Source organism: Chinchilla lanigera, unplaced genomic scaffold (genome assembly GCF_000276665.1).
Source record: "Chinchilla lanigera isolate Chin_1 unplaced genomic scaffold, ChiLan1.0 scaffold00024, whole genome shotgun sequence".
NCBI lineage: Eukaryota > Metazoa > Chordata > Mammalia > Rodentia > Chinchillidae > Chinchilla > Chinchilla lanigera.
Window position 1 is genome coordinate 22,854,100 of NW_004955425.1, and position 21,756 is coordinate 22,875,855.

Consider the following 21,756-nt stretch of genomic DNA (forward strand, 5'->3'; position numbering starts at 1 on the left):
TTCCTCATTTTTCTCATGACTAGAAAACTGGTGATGAATCTTGTCATTTAAAAAAAATATATCTTTGTTTGCGTTAAATTTGGAAGCATTTTTGCTGGATAAAATCTCATAGATTTATAGTCCCTCCGCAGTATGTATGTATGTATGTGTGTATGTATGTATGTGTTGGGCCAGTGGATATGTACCACACTGCTATACTGCACCAAGTGGGAATTTGTAAGCTTGGTATCGATAAGGAATTAGAGGTAAAGTTTTAAGGGAGAACAAAAACACTTTATTTGAAAGAAAGAAAAGAAGCAGGGGACAGACAGCTACCCTGTGAGTGGGTGGGGGCTCTAGAAAGATGGAGCACCTGTGGGCATTTTGTTCCTGGCTGTTTTTATTGGGTGCCAGGGTCCTTCCTTGTCCCTGGAGCTTGTCACAACCTCATTGATTGTCCCAGGCCATAAGATCTTAACCCCTCACCATCAACTAGTGCCAGTTTCTAAGTGAGCTTCATTTGGTTTTCTTTGTCCTGTCAGAACCTTCTCTTTAAAGAGGACCTTACCTACAAGGTCAAGTTCTCAATTCAGTGAAGGGGTATATGTACATTTAGAGCAGTAACATAGAGAATAATAAAACAGTTATATGTGTGTGTATTTGTGTGTGTGTGAGTGTCTGGTTTATCTACCTTGGATATGTGGGGCATATTTATTATAGCTATTGCAATTATTTTTGTGACTTCTATATTTTTTAGTTTTTCTGTACATTGCTTTTTTTCATAGTTATGATTCATTTTACTGCTTTAAAAAGTATCCCTGCTGGGGGCTGGGGACTTAGCTCAGCGGCACAGCACCTGCCTGGCAAGCACAAGGTCATGAGTTCCATTCCTGGTACAAGAAAAAAAACAAAAAACAAACAAACAAAAAAAGTATCCCTGCTAAGTTTTAATTGTATCCTGAACATTATGAATTTTATGTTCTTAGTTGCTGGGTTTTATTTTATTTCTTTCAATTGAGTTGGGTTTTGTTTTGGTGCACAGTTATATGGAATAATTTGATTTTTTTTCAAAACATGTGTCTGAGCTTTATTAAAGTAGATAAGGAAACACCTGTAGTCTGACTGAGTCCCACTATTAAGCTAATCCTTTTCTTAGAATTCTTACTTGATTATGTACTGATGAGACCTTTCATGTGACTGGTTGAAACAAAGAATTGTGTTATATTCCTCACCTTCTGTGATCTTTGGGTGTTCTGCCTACTCCTTTCCATGGCTGTTTTCCTCCGGACTCAGATAATTTCTTTTCTTTCTTTTTTTTTCCTTTTTGGCCTCAGATAATCAATCATCTCACGTGCAGGTCAAGCCTCAGACTTGATGGTGCTTCTTTGCCGTGTACACTGCTGATTGGCTTTTCTCTCTCCTTTCATCTCTCTTACTATCCTCCATCTCTCCTTCCTTCCCTCTATGTGAGGGGGTCCCCCCTCCTGGTTATGCCCTGTAGGCACTTTAATCTCTGTCTTCTCAGCACAGTAAGACTTCTGAGATGTGCTTGGTTTGTGCTACTTGCACTGCTGAGCTAGAAACTACTTCCAGGTACTAATCTCGGCTAAGTGTAGGGCTTACTTTGATTTTTTTCCTCCTTTCTCAGATGTCCAGCCCTGTGCTGCCTGTTGTCCAGCATATGAAACACATTATTTTTATGTATGCATGTCTGTTTATTAGGGTATCTTCTCTGGTATTATTATTTTAAAATTATAGCTTTAGTTGGATTTGGTGGCACATGCCTGTAATCCCAGCACTCAGGAGGTTGAGGCAGGAGGATCACCGTGAGTTGAAGGCCAGCATGGGCTAGATAAGCAAGTTCAAGGCCCATCTGCACTGCGTAGTGAGACTTGGTTTCAAATAAACAAACAATAAAATTATAGCTTTATATGAAAATCTAATCTAATTATTTTTCAGTTCCTAAAATATATGTGGACTATTCATACGGTATGTATGGGATGTCACTGATCAAGTGAAAACACTAGTCTCAATTTTCCCTATGTTCCATATGGAAATTTCAATTTATAATTTAAGATGATCCCCAAAATTCTCTTCTTTTCCAACTTCTAAGTCGTTTTATCTCACAGTGCATTGGAATTAGAATATCATGAGTGAACTATTATTAGCAATTGTATAGTCAATGCCTAAGTATTTTTAGTTTAGAAAAAAACGAGCCATTTTCTATTGAAAAGATGACTTACATACGTATATTGCTAATAGAGTAAATAAAATAACTGTGACCTGAGAATGAGGGTAGAAATTTTTAAGTTGAGTAATAAAAGATCAGTTGGGTCACACTTTAATTATGTAATACATTACTGTGATTAAAAGACATGGCTGAGGTGAAGTAGACTCTTAGCTATTATTATAATATATCTCTAATAAAATCTGGATAAGTAGATTATTAGTTTCTGACTAAGTATGTAGTCTTGTATTTACATACTTAAAATGTAGAAAAGCAAATGTGAAATGTGTTGTATAATTTCTAGAATGCATATTTCTATTTATAAAGTGAATTATTTTTCTTTCATCTTTATTAGCATACTTTATATTATCAAATTCTAAATATATGTACTTTAAACACACTTTTAATGAAGATATTGTGTTTTTATGTCTTTTTTTTGTACTGGGAATCAAACTCATGATCTTGGGGTTGCTAGGCAGGCCCTGTGCCGCTGAGCTATATCCCAGCTGATATTATGTTTTTAAACTGCAGTTCACTGTTCTGTTACAGTGAGTACATTATATAGTAGTTCAGATAGCTGTAGTTTGCTACCAAATTGAATAGTCATAATAAGCTTAATATAAGTAACCTGAGTAAATACCAGATAGAAAGATAAAAACACTCCTACCCCTGCCAGTTTATAAAGTAGATTAATTTAATATTGAACTTAAATAGCTTGATAAACCATAGTTCCTTTCATAATATACCAGTTAATGGGAAATATCTGTGTAGTATTTATAGTTTTATTTTTGATTAAGTTAGTAGATCTTTATCAAACACTATTTGTAAGTTAGTAGATCTTTATCAAACACTATTTGTGTTTGATAACCAGTATAATTCTCAGTTATTTTGAACGTATTCTGTCTTTGATGTCACTACCATGCCATCTGAGCTTCTAGCTTTACGTGTGTTAGTTTTATGGCCTCTCATATAAGAAAGTCCAAATGTCTGAAAAAAAAATCAATGTTTGACTTAGGTGAAGCTGGTCTTGGCGTTACCGGGAAGAGCCTCTGTGATGAAGACTGCTAAAATGTGAAAATGCTTTCTGAGCCAGAGTGTTAGTGCTTGTGTAGAGGAACTTATTTTATCCCAGTAAAATATCCCAGTGAGACTGGTTTTGTTATTACCTGTATTTACATGTGAGGAAAGGTGATAGAGAGTTCAGAAGACCTGGTGAAGGTCACTCAGCAAGTGAGTAACCTCAGGACTCTGCAGCGGTGGCCTGACCCAGAGCCATCTTCGGCCGCTCACCTTTCAACTCCACCCTCCCTGCTTGGTGCTCCCCCCGACTCCTTCAACACCTGTACCCACTTTCCCATCGGTGGGACCTGCTACTGTGTTGGTGTACACTTTTTATGTTTTAAGTATTGGTAGAAGTGGCCAAGTTTTGAAAACTGATGATCAATTCACTAGTTCCTCTGAACTTTTCTAGCCGCCTTTTAAACAGAAAATTCTGTACTAGTTATTGTTCATTCAGAGCTATTTTTACTGTTCAAGTAGTTACCAGTAATAGGACTTCATTTTTCCCCCTTTTCAATCAGATTTATTTTGATTTTTTTTTTTGGTTCTTTAAATATTTTTTGAAGGAGGCTTAACCCTGTAATATTGTGGGAAAACTGACATAAGCTTCTCTTAAAATTTGTGATCAGAGAATTGATTGATACTTTCTTGCTATTAGGTGCAGAATTTCATTTTTACAAGTGCATGTTGCCTTGGAGACACAGGTGAGCTGTAGTACGTCATCTGCTATTAGATGTCAGATGATACCAAATGTGACCTAGTAAGCAATCAGTGGTTATAGTACAAAAATAATCAAAGGTTTAGTCAATAACTCATGAAGTTTGATGTACTAGTATTGATAAACTAATTAAACAGATCTGCCTGTATTCTTCCAGACCACTGGGACTCTGCTATGATTAGCTTTACAGCAAAGAGTGTTGTAACATTGAATGAAAGTAACTGATCAGAGAGCAGTGTAGTCACGGAGCTTTAACTACTCCCATTTCTGGTCACAGAATGGTATCAGGGAGAGAAGGCTTTCTCTGCACACCTGCAGCCAGTCAGTGCATAGGCCTCTTGGCGTCAATATTGATTGATTCTTATGACAGAAGTAGAACAAATTTAGTGTTTTGCAACCTTCTGTGATTTAATATTGTTATGCTTTTTGCCATAAGAATCACAGAAATCCTTCTCCAATAGTGAGTAATTATAGCACTGCCTGCTAGCTCAGCTGTGGTTCTGAATGTTTTGGTGTTTCCATTATAAACTCCTAAATGTATTCTGGAGCATGTAATACAGTTTTAAAACTGGCTGTACAGTTACTTGATAAGTAAAGGTGTTGCTGAGAAATAAATGGCAAGATTGGGGCAAGGTGGTCTCTTATTCTTTAAAAGTTTCCAGAGAATTATACAGTAAGATGTGAATATAATTAGTAAAGAGAAAGATCTTAAGTGATTATTAAAATCAAACAAAAAACTCAAACAAGCTAGACTTTGGTGGCAATTTTCCCAATTCCTGTGGTTTACATGAAGTATGTTGGTGACCTTCTAGACATTGTCATTCAACAGTGTATAACCACTGGTGAGAGGTTAGATCCTAGATGTAGTAATCTGATTGGAAAGTCTTTAATATTTTTTTCAGTCTACCATTGGGCTGAGGTGTGATCCAGCTGATTATAGAGCTCTTACTATATGCAGGCAATGTAATAGGAATGGTACATGTTATAAGTAACCACATATTTATTACCAAGGTGGATTTGAGAAATTTCATAAGATAGATACTGATTTGATATCTCAGAACTGCTTTGAATGAGCTGACCAGCAAATGCAAATGGCTTTCTACAATTGTGTTCTTAGGCACTTCAAAATCTAGTTGAAGAGAAAGTCATATATCCTCAAATAAGAGAAATGATCCTAAGAATTTTAAAAATTTATATTTCTACTTAAATGTAATTAAGAACATTGAGTATAGTTTCAAACATTTGGTTTCCTTCTTATAAACTACATAATTTAATTTTGGAAACTTTTTTGGTAAGGTCATTTGTGATCATTTAAAGGAACACATTTTCATACATCTGTTTATTTTTGGATTATGCAAATTCTGGAGTTTGAGAGCACTGATTTGAACACAAGACAGTTTACAGAGGCTGACTGAATTTAGATGGAAGGAACATTGCTAGTAGAAATGAAGATGAGTGGAATGGGCAGTGCACTGCTTGTTGGGTTTTTAGTAGTACTTCAGTGATAGGCTTCTCAAATGAGAGGATGTGCAGTTGAGGCTATTAGATAATTTCTTAAAAATTCCAAAGCTATTGGTTTGACTTCGTTTGTTGACTTGGGCTATAAGATTTATTAAGGAGTATGTGACTTAAAGGATTATTTTATAAACTGATATATGATGGGGTAAAATGTAAAAATTCTCCTGCATTGGAAGGTAAGAGCTGATATCTTCAGAAAATTTTGCAAATTGAGGTGAAAAATAAAAGGCAACCCAGGCAAATTTTTCTTTCATACTCTATATTTTCTAATTTTAATATAGTACTGGCCAGAATGACAAAGGTACTTTAAGGAAAACCAAAAAGATATAAGCACTTCTTTGCATTAAAGAAGATTAGCAAGATATGAAAGCTTAAATACAACTTGAGATCCTGAATCAGGAAAAAAATACTGTAAAGATAAGATATTGGTAGATTTAAATATGGATTTATTAGATAATAGAATTGTATTGCTGCTAAATTTTCAGAATTTGATAATTGTAGTGCTAGCAATTGAAAAGTATAGGGAAGGCTATTTGGGGGCCTTCAGTAGGCTAATCTTGGAACTTTTCTGTAGGTTATGTTGAGGATGGTGAAACACAGGTCATCGGAGGTAAGACAGCAACTTTATTACTTATATAACGAGGCCCGCCTGTGTTTTGAGGCAGTTTCCCTGAGCATAGATTGCTGATCCTATGGTGGATTTTTGGGCGAGTGGACTTCAGGTCTTCGGTGGGTCAGAATTGTCTGTAGATGCATGGTTGGTTGGGGAGGCTACCATGCACTCAGAGGTGTGTGCTGAAGTGAGTTTGTCTCTAGCCAGCTTTCACAGGCTAGAGGGCAGGCACAGGGTGGCTGACTTAAAAAAGCTTTTTCATCTAGGTGAGCTTTTGTTAATCTCTTGAACAGGTTTAAAGCACTTATGCTGCTTATGTGTTGCCAAGGGTACAGAAAAAGCTGCTGTTTTCCTAGGAATATGAGAACTTAAAAAACATTATCAGTTCAAAAGTTTTTTAAATGAATGAGTTTAAAATGGTATTAAAGTCAGAGAAAATACTGTTACTTTGTGTTGGAGGACATCCGGAAAGATGAGATTCACCCTTGAAGTGAAAATATCTTCATTGTTTTATCAGATCATCAAATTCATTAATATTCCTTATAAAAAGTAAGTAAGTTAGAAAAGTATTAAGAGTGAAAGTTACTGGTTAATATAACCCAGAGATAGTCCCTCTTACCATTTTACTACAGAGATGCCTCAGCTTTTATGCTTACTGGATTTGAATCTTGGCTCTTTCATTTCACAGATATGATCTTGTTCAAGTTACTTAACCTCGCTGTGCTTCTGCTTCCTCATCCATAAAACAGCAATAACAGTACTTGCTGTTATTACCCTATTATGTCCACTCCAAGGAAGTTGTGTTCTATTTTAAAGTTTCTGGGGTTGGGATTTAACAACTGTTGCTAGGGTTTTTGTTGTTCTTTCTTTTGTGGGCCACAAATAATGGTACATCTTATAACTTGTAGTGTATCTTAGACTGGATAGCATATGTATCTATCCTTTTTTTTAAAATACAGACATGAGATCGTGCAATACATACTATCTTACACTTTATAATTTTTTTAATGAAGACAGTTTAAATACAGATTTACTTTATTCTTTATGGTAGCTGCATAATATGTTATATGGATATTTTCTAATTTATCTTACTGTTCATATATTAATTGGCATTTAATTATTTTTGCTCTTATGGAAAGTTTTGGTAAGTGGAGTTTACGGTGAAAGGGGTACTTTATGGGGATAACCTCAATGGAGTTTGAGACAAAAAGTACAAGTTATCCTTTGGGGCTTGTTTCTGTTTAAGTAGAAAGGAAGTTTGGGATAGATTATAAAATACATTCAGTACTGGCTCAAGGACTTTAGATTTTGCTTCTCAGATTTCATGGTACTATTGAACACTGAAGACTAATTAGAGCCAGGTGGCACACACCTGTAATCTCAGCACTTGGGAGGCTGAGGCAGGAGGATCATCACAAGTTCAAGATCAGCCTGGGCTACAAAGTGAGCACAAGGCCAGACTGAACTGCATAGCGAGACCCTCAGAAAGACACACAAAGGCTAATTGGAAATTCCTTCCCTCCTCTCTTTTAATTAGTTTCACCTATAACCATGTGCATATAATATAGATGATTGGATTATTATTAACTTAAAGTATTTAGCATGTTTTTAAATAATCATTTAATAATAATTGTATTTAGCATGTTTATTAATAATTTTGAAGACATAGAACCTATGCTCATTAAGTTTTTACTTCTGTTTATGACATAAATAGTGGAAAAATAGGTTGGAAATAAAATTAAAGTCTGCAGTTATCTTTATAAAGTATCATTGAAAGTTTGAACCTCAGGTGCTGAAAATTTCTGTAGATGAAGGTACACTTTTGCCTTTCACTTAGGAGAAATTAAAAAAGCAATCCCGCAAGAGTAGTTACTCAACAATTCAGTGAACAGTGCATTTGGAAAAGGTGTGTAGTTTTAATCAATCAAGAGTCTGTTGCTTCAGTGGAAACACTTGATCTGGAACAAGGTCTTAACTAGTTTGTTTGGCTCTGACCTCATTTGTGGTTTAGAGTGCCACACTGAAGGAAATACTGAGAAAATAAGAAATTAGGATGAATTTAAGAAGAGGGAGGGAACTGCTGTGCTATGTCAAGAGAAACTGGGTGAGAACAGCACTAGAATGGCTGTTTAACAGTCATGCAAAAAGAAAAATGAGTAATTGGGGTGTAAAAGAAGAAAGACCATTACGATTTTTTTAAAGCAGTCTAGATTTGTTAGTATAGCACTATTTTTCCTTTCCTGCACCAATTCCAATTATTTCCCATTTCATGTGTTCTTTGAATATTCCATAAGCTTTTAGGCATGTGCTGTGCTGATGTCTGAGGAAAGTTACCAGGCAGTGGTCTTGGAGGATGTTTGAGATATGCACTATGAACAGCACTAAGAAGGAAGCAACCCATACATTTTAACTCAAATTCAAAGTTTTGTTTTTTCTGTTCATAATTTTGTTTTCAAACTCGGTGATTAAATTGCTCTTAGAATCTATTTTCAGGGGCTGGGGATTTAGCTCAGCGGCAAAAGCGCCTGCCTGACTAGCGCAAGGCCATGAGTTCGGTTCCCGGTACCGGAGAAAAACCAAAAAAAAAAAAAAAAAAGAATCTATTTTCAGAAGACATGTCCAGTCTTGGAAATTTTATTACATTAAATTGATGTTATTGTCACATGTTCTCACTGAGCTGAAGGTACCATGCAGTGTGTTAACTGTGGTTGTTGTTGTGAAAAGACCTATGGCTCGAGCACCTGTAAGAGATGAGGACACATAAGATCCCCCTCACAGTTACTGGACAGGGCCTCCAGTGTTTTCTCTTACTTGTATCTTTGATTTTGAAATATTTCTGCAAACCAGTTAATATTTTAAAACTGTTTTATGAGTTTTACTCAAGGATGTAAAAAAAAATTCCTTTGAAAGGAAGAGACACTTAGGGTGTTGCTGTGATGGATTGGATTATTGACGCTTACTTTGTAAGTTTTTTCTGTTGCCGTTCATTATCTCACAATATATTATTTTTATTTGAAAATCTAAGCTATGTCCAGGTTCAGGTATTTACTTGAGGAAAATTGATGGATTTTGGTATAGAAAGTACTGAGTTTTCGCTCTGGCTAGGAGTAAATTTGTTTTTTTCCTAAACAGATCAAGAAGTTGGTGTATGTTTACCTGGTCCGCTATGCAGAGGAACAGCAGGACCTGGCTCTCCTATCCATAAGCACTTTTCAGCGAGCCCTGAAGGTAAATCATGGAGTAAGCAGGCAAATAGCTGCACAGTTTCTGCACAGTTGAAGGTGTGTCATTTAAAGAAGTGGAGCAATAATCCGCTAAATAGCCCAGTAGTGTCTTGAAAGTTAAAAGGCCTCCCATAGTGCCTATTCAGTACCCTTCAAAAATAATTTATACAACCAAGTGGAACCTTACCAAGTAAGTTGCAGTTCCTGTTTCTTTATGTCCAGTAAAATTATTAATCTTACACTAAAGAACTGTATTGTTATACTAGCTAGTTGCTGAAGATGTGTAGAGAAGACATAAGACATTTTAAAGGTAACCTTTATGATGTATAGCATTTTATTATGAAACACTAAAACCCTAGCCCACTTAGTAATAAACTATCAACTAGAATTTTGACCATTAATTTTCTTAAAACATTAAGAAATAAATGCTTACTTTTCTCCTTATCCATTTCCATATGTTGTTTATTCATTTTAAATTGAGAAGCTTTCTTATACTATCGTTGTGTTATACCCAGTAAGTCTTTGCAACATTATAAACTTGCACTTTTGATGAATACTTTTGCACTGTTTTTAGGACCCAAACCAATTAATCCGTGCAAGTGCTTTGAGAGTTCTCTCAAGCATTAGAGTGCCAATAATTGTGCCTATCATGATGCTTGCTATTAAGGAGGCTTCCACTGACTTATCACCATATGTCAGGAAGAATGCGGCCCATGCAATACAGAAACTGTACAGGTAGGTGCAGTTAATGCCAAAGATCTGTGTGATGTTACAGACCATAGTAGAGGCCTATTTTATTAGCTCTTCTGACTAACCCATCCTTATGCTGAGTAAACTTAGTGACTGTTTTTTCTCCTACAAACACTCTTTATATATCTTTTTCTTTGGTTATTCTAGAGGCTCCCTCAAGTTTTTATTTGTAAGCCTGTTAGGGCCTATGATGACTTACAGATTTCTGTAACTCTAATCAGAACTTGAATTTGCATTTGTAGTCTGTCTGATATATACATGAGGGCCGTTTAAGAGAATTGAGGTTTACGCCTTTTATTGTAGAGTAAGATCTTAAGTGTGTTATCCTTACAACTTACATACCTTGCTTTTTCTTTATCTTTGCTCCTGCTACTCCTTTCTTGAAGTCTGATTATTTTCCAGGGCTGTTTTTTAAAATACTTTTTTAAACAGTGATTTTTAAATATGGTACCATCCTATATTTTAATGACCTTTTAACAAATATCATACAGTGTCTTGATATCTGTGGAAAACATTGTCTAAATAAAATTATCTACCACAGTTTAGTATTACTTTCTGATTCCTTTGATTTTACAAGCTTCTTTGAGATCATTTGTGTTTTTGCTGTGATGTTCAGTGTTGTGCTATGCATTAGATGTGTAAAATCAGATGAAAAGGGTACTTACTTATGAATAACATCACAAAGTAGAATAAGGAAGTCAACTCTATGCCAAAGAATTAAAGACACTGTAACTGAATAAATAACACATGCTATATATGTATTTACAAAGACTCATTGATACTGTCTTGATAGGTCAAGGACCATTATGTTATAATTGTACCAGAAAATAGAGATGTACATAAAATGGAAAGAGAGGACTTTGAAAAAGGGAATTTGAGCTATAGTTTGAAAGAACTAAAAAGGTTTAAAAGTTTGAATGTTCAGGTAATCACAGTGGTTAATAATAAACTTGTATAATGTTTCTGAGAAGTTCAAACTTATATTCTCAGGTTAACTTCAGGTAAAAGTGCACCTGTCATTAGGCTTCAGTTTAGCTTTCAGCCTCACCATGTCCTTCTCCCTGCATTGATCTTACACTCTTAGTAGGGCAGCACCACCTGTTATTTTCCTGTATCAAATGTTTTAACCCTTTACTGCCTCTTATTTTTTGTTGGTTTTATATGGCAGGTTTTATAATGCATGTCTTCGTTAGTGAACTAGTGTGTTACAGAATTCTTATTTGCAAATTCTCTATTTTTTTTGGTAATTATGTATTTATTGTCAAAAATATTTGCTGTCTTATCCCATTTGAAAAAGAAATTTGTAGTTTATCTACTTGCAATTTCTTTTTTGAATTTTTCCAACTTTTTAAAAGAGTGAACTTGTTTTTTAAATACTTTCTTGGGGGCCAGGGATTTAGCTCAGTGGCACAGCGCCTGCCTGGCAAGCGCAAGGTTGTGAGTTCTATACATGATACCGGGAAAAGAAAAAACCAAAAAAAAAAAGCTTTCTTAATGGCATTTGGTTTAGTTCATATGTGCAATTTTAGGGCAAAAGATTAGGACATGTTTCTGAGAAAAATCATCCCATTTTACTTAAAATTTGGTTTTCTTCCTATCTTGAAATCATTCTTTTTCACCCTCCCTTTTAAAACTTTTCAGCATTGGTAAAATTATGAGCATTTTTTAAAGCTAGAGGTAAAGGGAAACAATTAATGTGACTTTTCTTTTTATATTTTAGTCTTGATCCAGAGCAGAAGGAAATGTTAATTGAAGTAATTGAAAAACTTCTGAAAGATAAAAGCACAGTAAGTAATATCTTTGTGTCATTAAAGTACAGTAAAATTGTGCTTTATTTACATATCATTTGCTAGTTATAGATGATATTATTTTCATTGATTTGAAAATGCTGTAAATATTAATGGAACTCATGCCTATTTTTAAAATATTTAAAGAATAAAACTTGCCATCTCATGAGAAGGGACTACATTTAGAATTTTGGTTTGTTACATATTTCCTCATCAGACTTTGATGAAGAGGAAAATGGGAGGAAAATCTTTCCATTTAATCTGTGGCTAAATTGTTGACTGCTTTTAAAAGTTTTCATTTCAAGCAATGATTTGTTAGGATTTTTAAGGGCTGAGTCACGTTGGAACAAATAATTCTTTAAGAAATATTGAAAAATTAGAGGGGTGTGTTCTTTGAAAATGTTCTAAAAACTATGAAATCATTTTTATCAGTATGGGTTTGTTTTATTGGCTCCTCAGAATTACCTTTCTGATTAAAAAGAGTAATCCTTTGGGGATGTATTCCCTCCTCCTCTTTTTTCCACACCTATTTTTTTGTGTGTAGTGAATGAGAGCAAGATCTAAGAACAAACCTGACTGATGGGGTGTACAAACAGGCCCTGGCAAGTTTGGTGGAGCTTCTGGCCCCACCTTGTGACTCAAAACTACTGAGGAAAAGGCTTCCAGCTCAGGTTAGGGTGCTGTCACCAGGGAGTATATGATACCTGTGTGCAGCAGCCGTGGAAGGTGGTAATATAGAAATTACTGGCTCTGTCCAACTACTGTGTTATGGTTTAATATATGGTCTAACGTGGAGAATATTCAGTGTTAAACTGGGAGGAATGTGTATGTGTATTTTGCTTTTTTTGGATAGAGTGTTCCACAGATGTTTCAGGTCTAATTGTTTTATAGAATTTTCAAATCTACTATTTCTGTGCTGATGTTACTTTATTCTAATGAATCCATTACTGAAAGTGGGATATTGAAATCTCTGTTCAGTTCTGCCAGCGCTTGCTTCACATACTATGTAGGAGCTCTGATATTGCATATATATTTATAACTTTTTCTTATTATAAAATGTTTTTATCTCTAGTAACGCTTGTTTTAAAGTTTCTTTTGTCTGACATAAGCACAGCCATTCTAGCTTTCTCATGCTTGCTGTTTACATTACATATATTCAACATGTTTGTAATTTTTAATTTATTGTATGCCTCCTGCAGACAGTGTGTTGTTACCTCTTGTCTTTTAATATAGTCTAACAGAATGCCTTTTGACCGGATTGTCTGATCCATCCACTTTCATTACTAGATATTTGGACTTTTAGCTGCCATTTTTCTTGTTTTTCTGTCTTGTGTATTTTGTTTCTTATTCTTCGTTTACTACTTTGGCATTAAGTGAATATTTTAGCGATCATTTAAAGTCCTTTAATAATTTTATGTCTTTGATAGTACTGTATTTTTTTATTTTTAACTTTTATTTTTATTAGTACTTGGTTGTAGGACCTCTTAGTTACATTCATCGTGGGGAGTTATGTGAAGTACATTATGCAGCTTAATTCTGTCTGTGTTGGCTTGCTGTCCTCTCCCTACCTCTCCTTCCATCTCAGGGAACTTAGAGTTTCATTCCGAGGCCCACCAACTTTCTTTTAGTCTTGAGTGTAGCAGAAATCTTTATTGCATTTTTTTCTGTAATCCAAGTAACTCAATAAATGAAGACAGAAAAAAACAAAACGTGATTCTTTTGTCTTCTATATGAGAGGCATGCTACCTGCTAACCCTAAGACCTGGATATTAAGCCATATTATTGATACTGTGATGTAGTTGATGATAGTAATTTAAAAAATACTGAGTTTCTTTTTATGTATAGAAAATTTGCTAAGTGCTGTGGAGACTGGTAAGACCTACAAGAAATAGATCTCTCATTTTAATGTACTTTACCATCATTTCTGCTCCATAGATGACAAAGAATTTGTTGGATGGCCTAGGAGTATATCCTTTGTGTATGTGTGCATGTCTTTCCAACAAGATACATTTTGTCACAGAAGGAAACTGTACCCTTAGGAGTTACAGTTGAATTTGGCTGAGATTCTATCATTTAGCCACTAAGCAGCTATGTATAGTAAGCTTGCATGAGTTTTGGTCTAAATGTGTAGCTTTTATTTTTTTATTCATTCTCTCTCTCTTTGTTTTAATGGAATGACTCTTTGTCTACAAAATTGAGATAGTTTTACCTCCTTCCCCAGTTCCGAGGACTCTGGCTTTTCTTGTGTAATCATCCAAGCTGATGCCATCAGTAGAGTATTTAATAGTAGTGGAGATAATGGGCAGCGAGCATCATTGCCTTGTTTCAGTCTAGAGGAAGCTTGTGCTATGTTTGTATTTAGTAAGATGCTGGCTCTGAGGCTTCTCTTTATCTTTGAAGTAAATTACTTTTGTGAGATGTTTAAGGTTAGTTGATGTGGGTCAGTTTTTTCCTGGTAGCCAGTGAATGCCTCAAAGTGTTCTACAAGTATTATTTCTGGCTTCTTAAGATTAAAATTGTGATTTTGATTTTCATTCTCCAACTTCTTTTGCTACTTTTCTTTAGTGCTGTTTACTGAATTTTCCTTCAGTGACTTTGTCCCAGAGCATCTCACAGCTTAGCCTTATATCTGATTATCCCCCACTTTGAATTTCTGTTGATTTCAGTCAACTGCTGTTTTGTTTCTTTCTGATTTCTTTTGTTAACTTTTGTTCTGTTTGTGAACTCCTATTCATGCCAGTTCTTTTCTGTTTTCAAGTGCTGCTTTGAGAGTATTTAATTCATTGAAGTGTGTTGTCCTTTGTCCTTGATTTTTTTTGTGAGTAATTTTCACCAGGTGGGTTACTTTTTCATTTTCTGTTTTCAGTATTTAGATTACTTGCATCTTTGTACTTCTCTAAATAGGATTGGTAGTTTCATTTTGTAGTAGCTTGCACGATTCTGAGCTAAGAACACCCTTTCATGATAGCAAAGAATTCTTTTCTTTTTTATGATGTCTTTTGGCAGGGAGGGCGTGCCCAGGAAGGGGCATATGTTACATTATTTTGAAATGTATTTTGAAAGAGTCTAAATTTACCCCTCTAAATTCTTCTTCCTGTTACTTCACAGTTTTTTGTTTTTTTTTCTTTTTTAATATTAATGGACTTTTACTAGACACACTGAAATTCAAGCACAAAACAGACAGAGGTCCCTGGCCCTGAGGTGCCTTATAATCTATTTAGTATAGTACAGATTAGAAACAATAGACAGGCAAGCTCCATGTTAGTGCTGTTACCAGAGCCAACATTAAAGTGCTGCAATTTAGGTAATCCAAATGGCATCTAATCCTAAAATCATTTATAAAATGTATTTGGCCGTAATCCACAGCACTTCAAACAAGCTAAGTTCCACTGCAGATAAACAGTCACAAAGATGAAGACGCACTGCAACACGTAAGAGCGCTATGAATGATTATTTGTTTTGGATCTTTTGTTTTCTTCGTATTATGGTCTGAAGCCTCCATAATACCAATTTATCAGACAGAAGCATGTCATCTTGTTGTTCTAGGTAACTCAGTAAATTTTCAGTCCATTCAAGTGCAGTGTTATGGCTAATATGCTTCTCAGGATTCAGTTCTGCTTTTCCAGTCTTACTGAAAGCCTTCTGCTCAGCAGCCTTGGGATGGTCCTCAGCACCTTCACTGTCTGTCAGCATCTGACAGCCCAAGTCGTTACTCTGAGAGTCAAACCACTGATCAATATTCTCAATGTCAACATATTCCCAGTCTTCTGTATTCTGTAAGAATACAGTCACTAAGTCAGTCGCTAAGTCAGCTGCTAAAGTGACTCCTATATCAGTGTTCACAACTGAACGTTCTTCATTGCAAGGGAAAGGTTTTCTCCATGCTTTGGTTATGGTACTTGCTTTTATCATGTTCCAAGCCCTAGGTACCTTACAAATTGCATCCAACACTGTCAAATTCTCCCAAAACATTTTTGAGTCAATTCCTTCATCCATATATTTCTGGGGAAGTCCTGCTTGGTAGTATCTTTTTACTGCGGCTAAAACTCCCTGGCACATTGGTTGAATCAGACTTGTGACATTTGCTGGCAAATATTTCACAATTATTCTGCCATCTTCTGGACTCAACATTTCTCATTTGAATGTGCTGGGGGAAATCTAAAAGAAGCACTGCTTTTTCTAGAAGACCTTTGGATCTCAAATGCTTCTGTCCCTGTGGCACAAAAAAGTTATCAAACCATTGTCTGGAAATAGATTGCTTTGTCCATGCACCTTTTGACTGAAATAAGTGACAGGAAGATTTGAAAGGTCAGTTGCTTTGAGTGCATGGGTTTTTTTTTTTTTTTCCTCACAACACAAAGATTAAATTTGTGTAAATCTATGGCATTTGCACAACACATTATAATGATTCTCCCTCTGCTTGACCTATACTTGGAAGTATTTTGCTCAGTGTCAAGAACTAATGTCCTTGTTGGTAGACATTTCCAAAACATCTAGTTTGGTCAGCACCATAAATTTGCTCTTTAGACTCTCTCTCTACAAATTCCTGAAAATTATCACAAAATTCACTGGCACCAGTTTCATCTCCTTTTAATTTTGTTCCTTTGGGATACCATGGCACTGTTTCAATCAAATTAGCCAGCCAGATGACACAGTAAAGTCACCTTGCATCCCCAAAGCATCAAAAAAGAACTTTGTTTTGCACAAAATTCTACACACTGAATCCTGTCTGTCTTCTGTTGGTTAAACCACTCTTATCATCCCTCTATCAAGGTCCTCATAAGTTGATGACTTCATAGATTTACGTTTGTGTACACCACTTGTGGGATATGAGCTGTTTGCATAGTTTGTAATCCTTCCTTTGTTCTTTTCAAAATCATGAACTGTAGCCTCACCAATTCCATACACTACTTTTTGAAAGAGATGCGTTCTTCACGTTTCTTAATAATGTCAAGTTTGTCATTGTCAATGCCACATGCCTACATTGCCCCAACATTTTAAGTGTCTAGTATTTCACATGATTACTAGAACAAGATTTTTTTTTTTTTTTTTTTTTTTTGGTTTTTCTCGGTACCGGGAACCAAACTCACGACCTTGCGCTTGCCAGGCAGGCGCTTTTGCCGCTGAGCTAAATCCCCAGCCCCTAGAACAAGATCATTAACAGCTTAAGATTTGAATAGAGAGACTAGAAAATGGAATTTAATATCGCTGCTCTGTGCCCTAGGACTCAGTGTGATGGTCAGTTTGCAGACAAGGTCTAAAAGAGTTTCTCCACTTGGATTTTAAAACTTACATACTTCCTCCAATAAGAAATAGCATCAATTAACCCTATCTTTCTTTCTTCCTCCTCATATACAGTGCTTTTAAAACTTGCTATCTTGTTAAAGGCTAGAAGTTGAACCAATACTACACTGCTAAGATCTCTAAAAACGGTCCTATTGCGTACTCAATTTCTGCCATCAGTGCAGGTAAAGTTCTTTGCTAAAGCCAGGAACACTCAAGTTGAGTATTTTGGACATGTGTAGGAAAAAAGAGAGTTTAAGTCAAGAAAAGACTTACAAATAGACCTACAGGAAAATACGAGAAAATTTAATTCCTTATGTTATTTGGTCAGGAAGTGCAGTGTGAGGAATGCTGCTATTCTAGGCACAGGACTAGTAAAGGTTGCACAGGAAAGTGCGTAGGAAAATCGTCCTAACAAGCAAGTTAAAGTGAGCTGCACAAAAGTGAGAGGTGCAAAGGAGGTGAAAGTGAACGAAACTTTTTTTTTTTTTTCCCCGTACCACGAATCGAACTCAGGGCCTTGCGCTTGCCAGGCAGGTGCTGTGCCGCTGAGCTAAATCCCCAGCCCAAGTGAATGAAACTCTACTTGAATGCAACATGATTTTATACCTAATGGATTTGGCTACTGGAAAGGAGAAATGTGGGCAAGAGGTGGTGTTATATGACTAAAAGCACCAAAAAACCTCATTGGTGGAAATCAGCACCCAAAGAGCCTGGTAACATTGATGATGTTACAGTAATCCGGGAGAAAGCTGATCCTCCAGGGACCCAGGAAGTAGTGCCTGTGGGGCTGTGTTGGTGCCTAGCACCCCTGAAACCCCCTCACATTAAGAGGTCAGAGAGAAGCATGTGAGCGAGGCCTCCCAGGCCAGCTGTGGAGCGAGCGCGGGCTGCTTTTCCTCGGTGACTGAGTGCGGGATCCGGGATCTGCCTGGGCGCCGGCTACCCGGTGTCATCCTGCGGTGAGCCAGCCTGCGAGTGCCCTGGGTGCAGAGGACACGGGGTGGCAGTTGCCTGGCAGTTCAGGCGCGCAGACCAGAAGGGCGAGAGCAAATGGAGACTCTGGGGTGGGCAGAGCCGAAGGACCTGCCTCACAGTTTTTAAAGGGGCACCTCTCCCCGCACTTTTTTTTTTTTTTTTTTTTTTTTGGTTTTTTGGTTTTTCTCTGGTACCGGGAACCGAACTCACGACCTTGCGCTTGCCAGGCAGGCGCTTTTGCCGCTGAGCTAAATCCCCAGCCCCTTCCCCGCACTTTTTAAAACCCTTTTTTCCTTCAAAACTCCTTTTCTAAGATGTCCTCAGTGTCTTCCTTCTGGTATGTTTCTTTCCTGCAGTCTTCTCTTCCCTGATCTACCAGTAATCTTTTTCAGTGTTACTACCTCTGTTTTAGGGAGAAACACCTCAGCTGTGTGGGTCCCCCAACCCCAAATGCTGGACAGGGTGGTGAGACAGGGCTTTAACCAGCATAGCTGTGCTGAGAAAGGCAGGCAGAGAGTGTCAGGATCTGTTTCCAGGGGCGACAGAAGCCTTGAGCTTTTACAGCCGGGGGAAACAGAGGCAACAGTTTGGCCTTTGGGTGGCTGGGCTGTGTGGTAGCGGGCAGGGTAGGTCAGGCTGTGGTGTGGTTGACATCAGCACAGGACTGGTTCTGCAAGGCATCCCCAAAGGAGTCTTTGTGATGAGGACCCAGTCCAGTCCCCCTGATGTGACTGCTTCTGCTTTGGGCACTGACCTCAATGTGGGGTGGTCTGTGCTTCTGGAGTAGGAGGAGAGTCCAGCTTTAGGGCAGTAACTGGAGACTTCAGGCATCAGTCCAGAGGTCTGGAAAAGGACGTTGTAAAAACTGGCAGCTGGATGTGCTTGTAAATCTTGCCTCAGTTTTGAAGGTGGTTAAGTTAGATAAATTTAAGGCTAATAAAACACTTATGTCCAGTTTTTAGACATGTACTCCTTTTTTTTTTTTTTTTCTGTCTTTTTGAGACAAGGTCTCGCTATGCAGTTCAGGCTGGCCTTGAGCCCACTTTGTAGCCCAGGCTGGTCTTGAACTCTCAACAATCCTCCTGCTTCAGCCTCCTGATTACAGGCGTGTCATTACTGATTACTGGGATTTCAGGCATGTGCCACCACGCCTGGCTAGACATGTACTCCTTAAGTGACTAACATCCCTATTCCCAGAGCTTAGCAGGAATCTGACCCAAAGTTTTAGGGTGATAAAGGAGACTTGAAATGAAGGTGGAGATACCAGCTCTCCCTGCACCCCTTTAAATTGCCTGTTGGGCACCTGCAGTCCCAGTCTCTAAATCCCTGGTACAGTATCTACAAAAACCTTACAATTTTAGCCAGTGATATTCAAAGGAAACATTTTATTTATATTTTGTCATTCCAGTTAACTTATAAATTTTGTTTATATAATTCTTTTTTAACATAATTCTTATTATGTTTTTGCTTGTAATTTTTATTGTATATTACTAGATTTACACTATTTTCATTTCTGCATTCTCAATTTGACATATTCTAAATATTTTTTTACTTTTCTACAAGTCTTTCCTAATGTTCACTTATGAATTAGTGTTTTAAATGTATAATACTATATATTCCTTTAAAGAAATCCATATTTGCTGGGCAATTAAAGATTGAAGTGGACATTTCTTAGAATGCCTCAAAAGCAGTAGTGTTTATTTCCTTGTCTTTTGAGATTAATTTCAAATAAATCTTTTTAATAGCATTTAAATTTCTTCCAGAAAACAGAATTTCTTAGGAAAATAAGTTAGGTTGTGCCTACTGAAAAATTGAGTTGTTTATATATTTTGATGAAATAAAAAGTTTCCTCTGGGGCTGGGGATTTAGCTCAGCGGCACAGTGCCTGGCAAGCTCAAGGTCATGAGTTCGATTCCCGGTACCGGAAAAACAAACAAATGAACAAAAAGTTTCCTTTGCTTAATTTTAACTAAAAAATTGTGTATAGTGAATAGATTGGTAGTTCATAGATAAACTATAGGGGTACGACACCATTTTATAAGTTACTGATTTAATGTTGGTAAAAGCTTCACTGTTTGGGCAAAGAAACACCTCTGAGTTTGTGCAGACGTTTTATTGTGATAGATCTATTATCCAGCTATTAGAAGATAAATGACTGATCTTTCCTATTTTCCATGCCTCAAGAAAATTGAAATAAGAAGGGAATATCATTTGGGCTGTATGATTAGGGCAGGTTGGATGGCCATTAATTTAAGGAAAGAAAATGTTGGCAGCATTGGCCAACTTATACCATATTATCAATCAAACCTTGATGCACTTCTTGTGATGACCCAGCACTCTCAGGTTTTTGCAACGTTAATTAGAATTCATGACAAAATAGATGCAAGGAAACGTTTTGTACCCTTCATAATTTTATAGAAAATTTATTGTTATTAGAGGAACCATTTGCTTAGTGTGATTTTTTTCATTACCAGCTTGTCAACTAGCATAGATAATCTGGAGAAAATATGAATCCCATAGATGGGGTGTCACTCTTGTTGATGGTTCATGTAGTTTACCTTGGAGCACAGCTAATGGCTGAAGTTCATAGCAACAGCACAGAAAAACGTGGCAACCAAGGGGAGATAAATGAACCATGTTTATTGCTTTAATATAAAAAATACATAAATGGAAAAGTGCATTTGAATTTGATGAGCTCATTGCTAGTTTTGTTGGAGTGATTTATTTTTCCTCTTATATGAAAAGCTACTATTGACACAGTGAGATGGAAATTAACTGTCTGTTTTTTGGAAACCAATATTTTTGGTTTTAAAATCTGAGTAGATCATTTAATTTTAATTTTGAATGTTTTATAGAATATTGAACATTTAATAGACCCAAATTATCAATTTTTCTGCTAGTGTTTAGCCTAGGGTCAGATTATTAAAAGTGTGCAGTGAAGTAAGAATCCAAATAGTTTTAGTTTGTAGATGTACTGTCTTTACATTCTTTCTAGTTATTTTAGTGTTTCCTTAAGCCTTATTTGTATTTATATAGTTTTTTTTTTCTTCTAATGGTATTTGTTAGTACCTGAGACTGTGTTGGTGCTGTGCGATTGTTCTATACTAATAGTGCTTTTTTAAATAAATTTAATACTATGTGATAGCTGATTTTCCATTCAATTGTTTGGTGTCTAAACACATTGGAGAAAAAGAATTTCTAGGTTTGTAGATAATAACTTGATGTATAACATTTTAAAAATTAGATCTATTGAGTTAAATTTCATAGATTATTCTAAGGGATATTTTATTTTTACCTTTTAACATCTTTCACTAATTGATGTAAATATTATTATAATATTGGTATATGTATAAAGCATATAAAAATGTTTACATCTCACAAATTATAAATTATTCTGTAGTAATATTGTAAACTTAGGTGTTTTAAGAGCTTTTTAAATTGTACTAATTCTAATCTTACAGAACTTGATTATCACTGAATAATTTTTGAAAAGTAATTTATGCAGAAGACATAAAAATGTGGAGTTGAAAATATACATTAACTTCCTTCCCATATCAATAGCATATAGAAAATTACACATATAATACATTTTTATTTAGTTCACACAAATAATTCTTTGC

At 36.2% G+C, this 21,756-nt stretch overlaps 1 protein-coding gene across 1 annotated transcript in view; it reads left to right on the top strand.

Annotated features, from left to right (window-relative positions):
* Ap3b1 (adaptor-related protein complex 3, beta 1 subunit) overlaps window positions 1-21,756 on the top strand; it is a 258,894-nt gene that overhangs the window by 61,484 nt on the left and 175,654 nt on the right. The window contains exons 4-6 of the mRNA XM_005386022.2: window positions 9,247-9,342; window positions 9,913-10,073; window positions 11,809-11,875. Coding sequence (XP_005386079.1) covers window positions 9,247-9,342; window positions 9,913-10,073; window positions 11,809-11,875 — 324 coding nt within the window. The remainder of the gene's footprint in view (window positions 1-9,246; window positions 9,343-9,912; window positions 10,074-11,808; window positions 11,876-21,756) is intronic.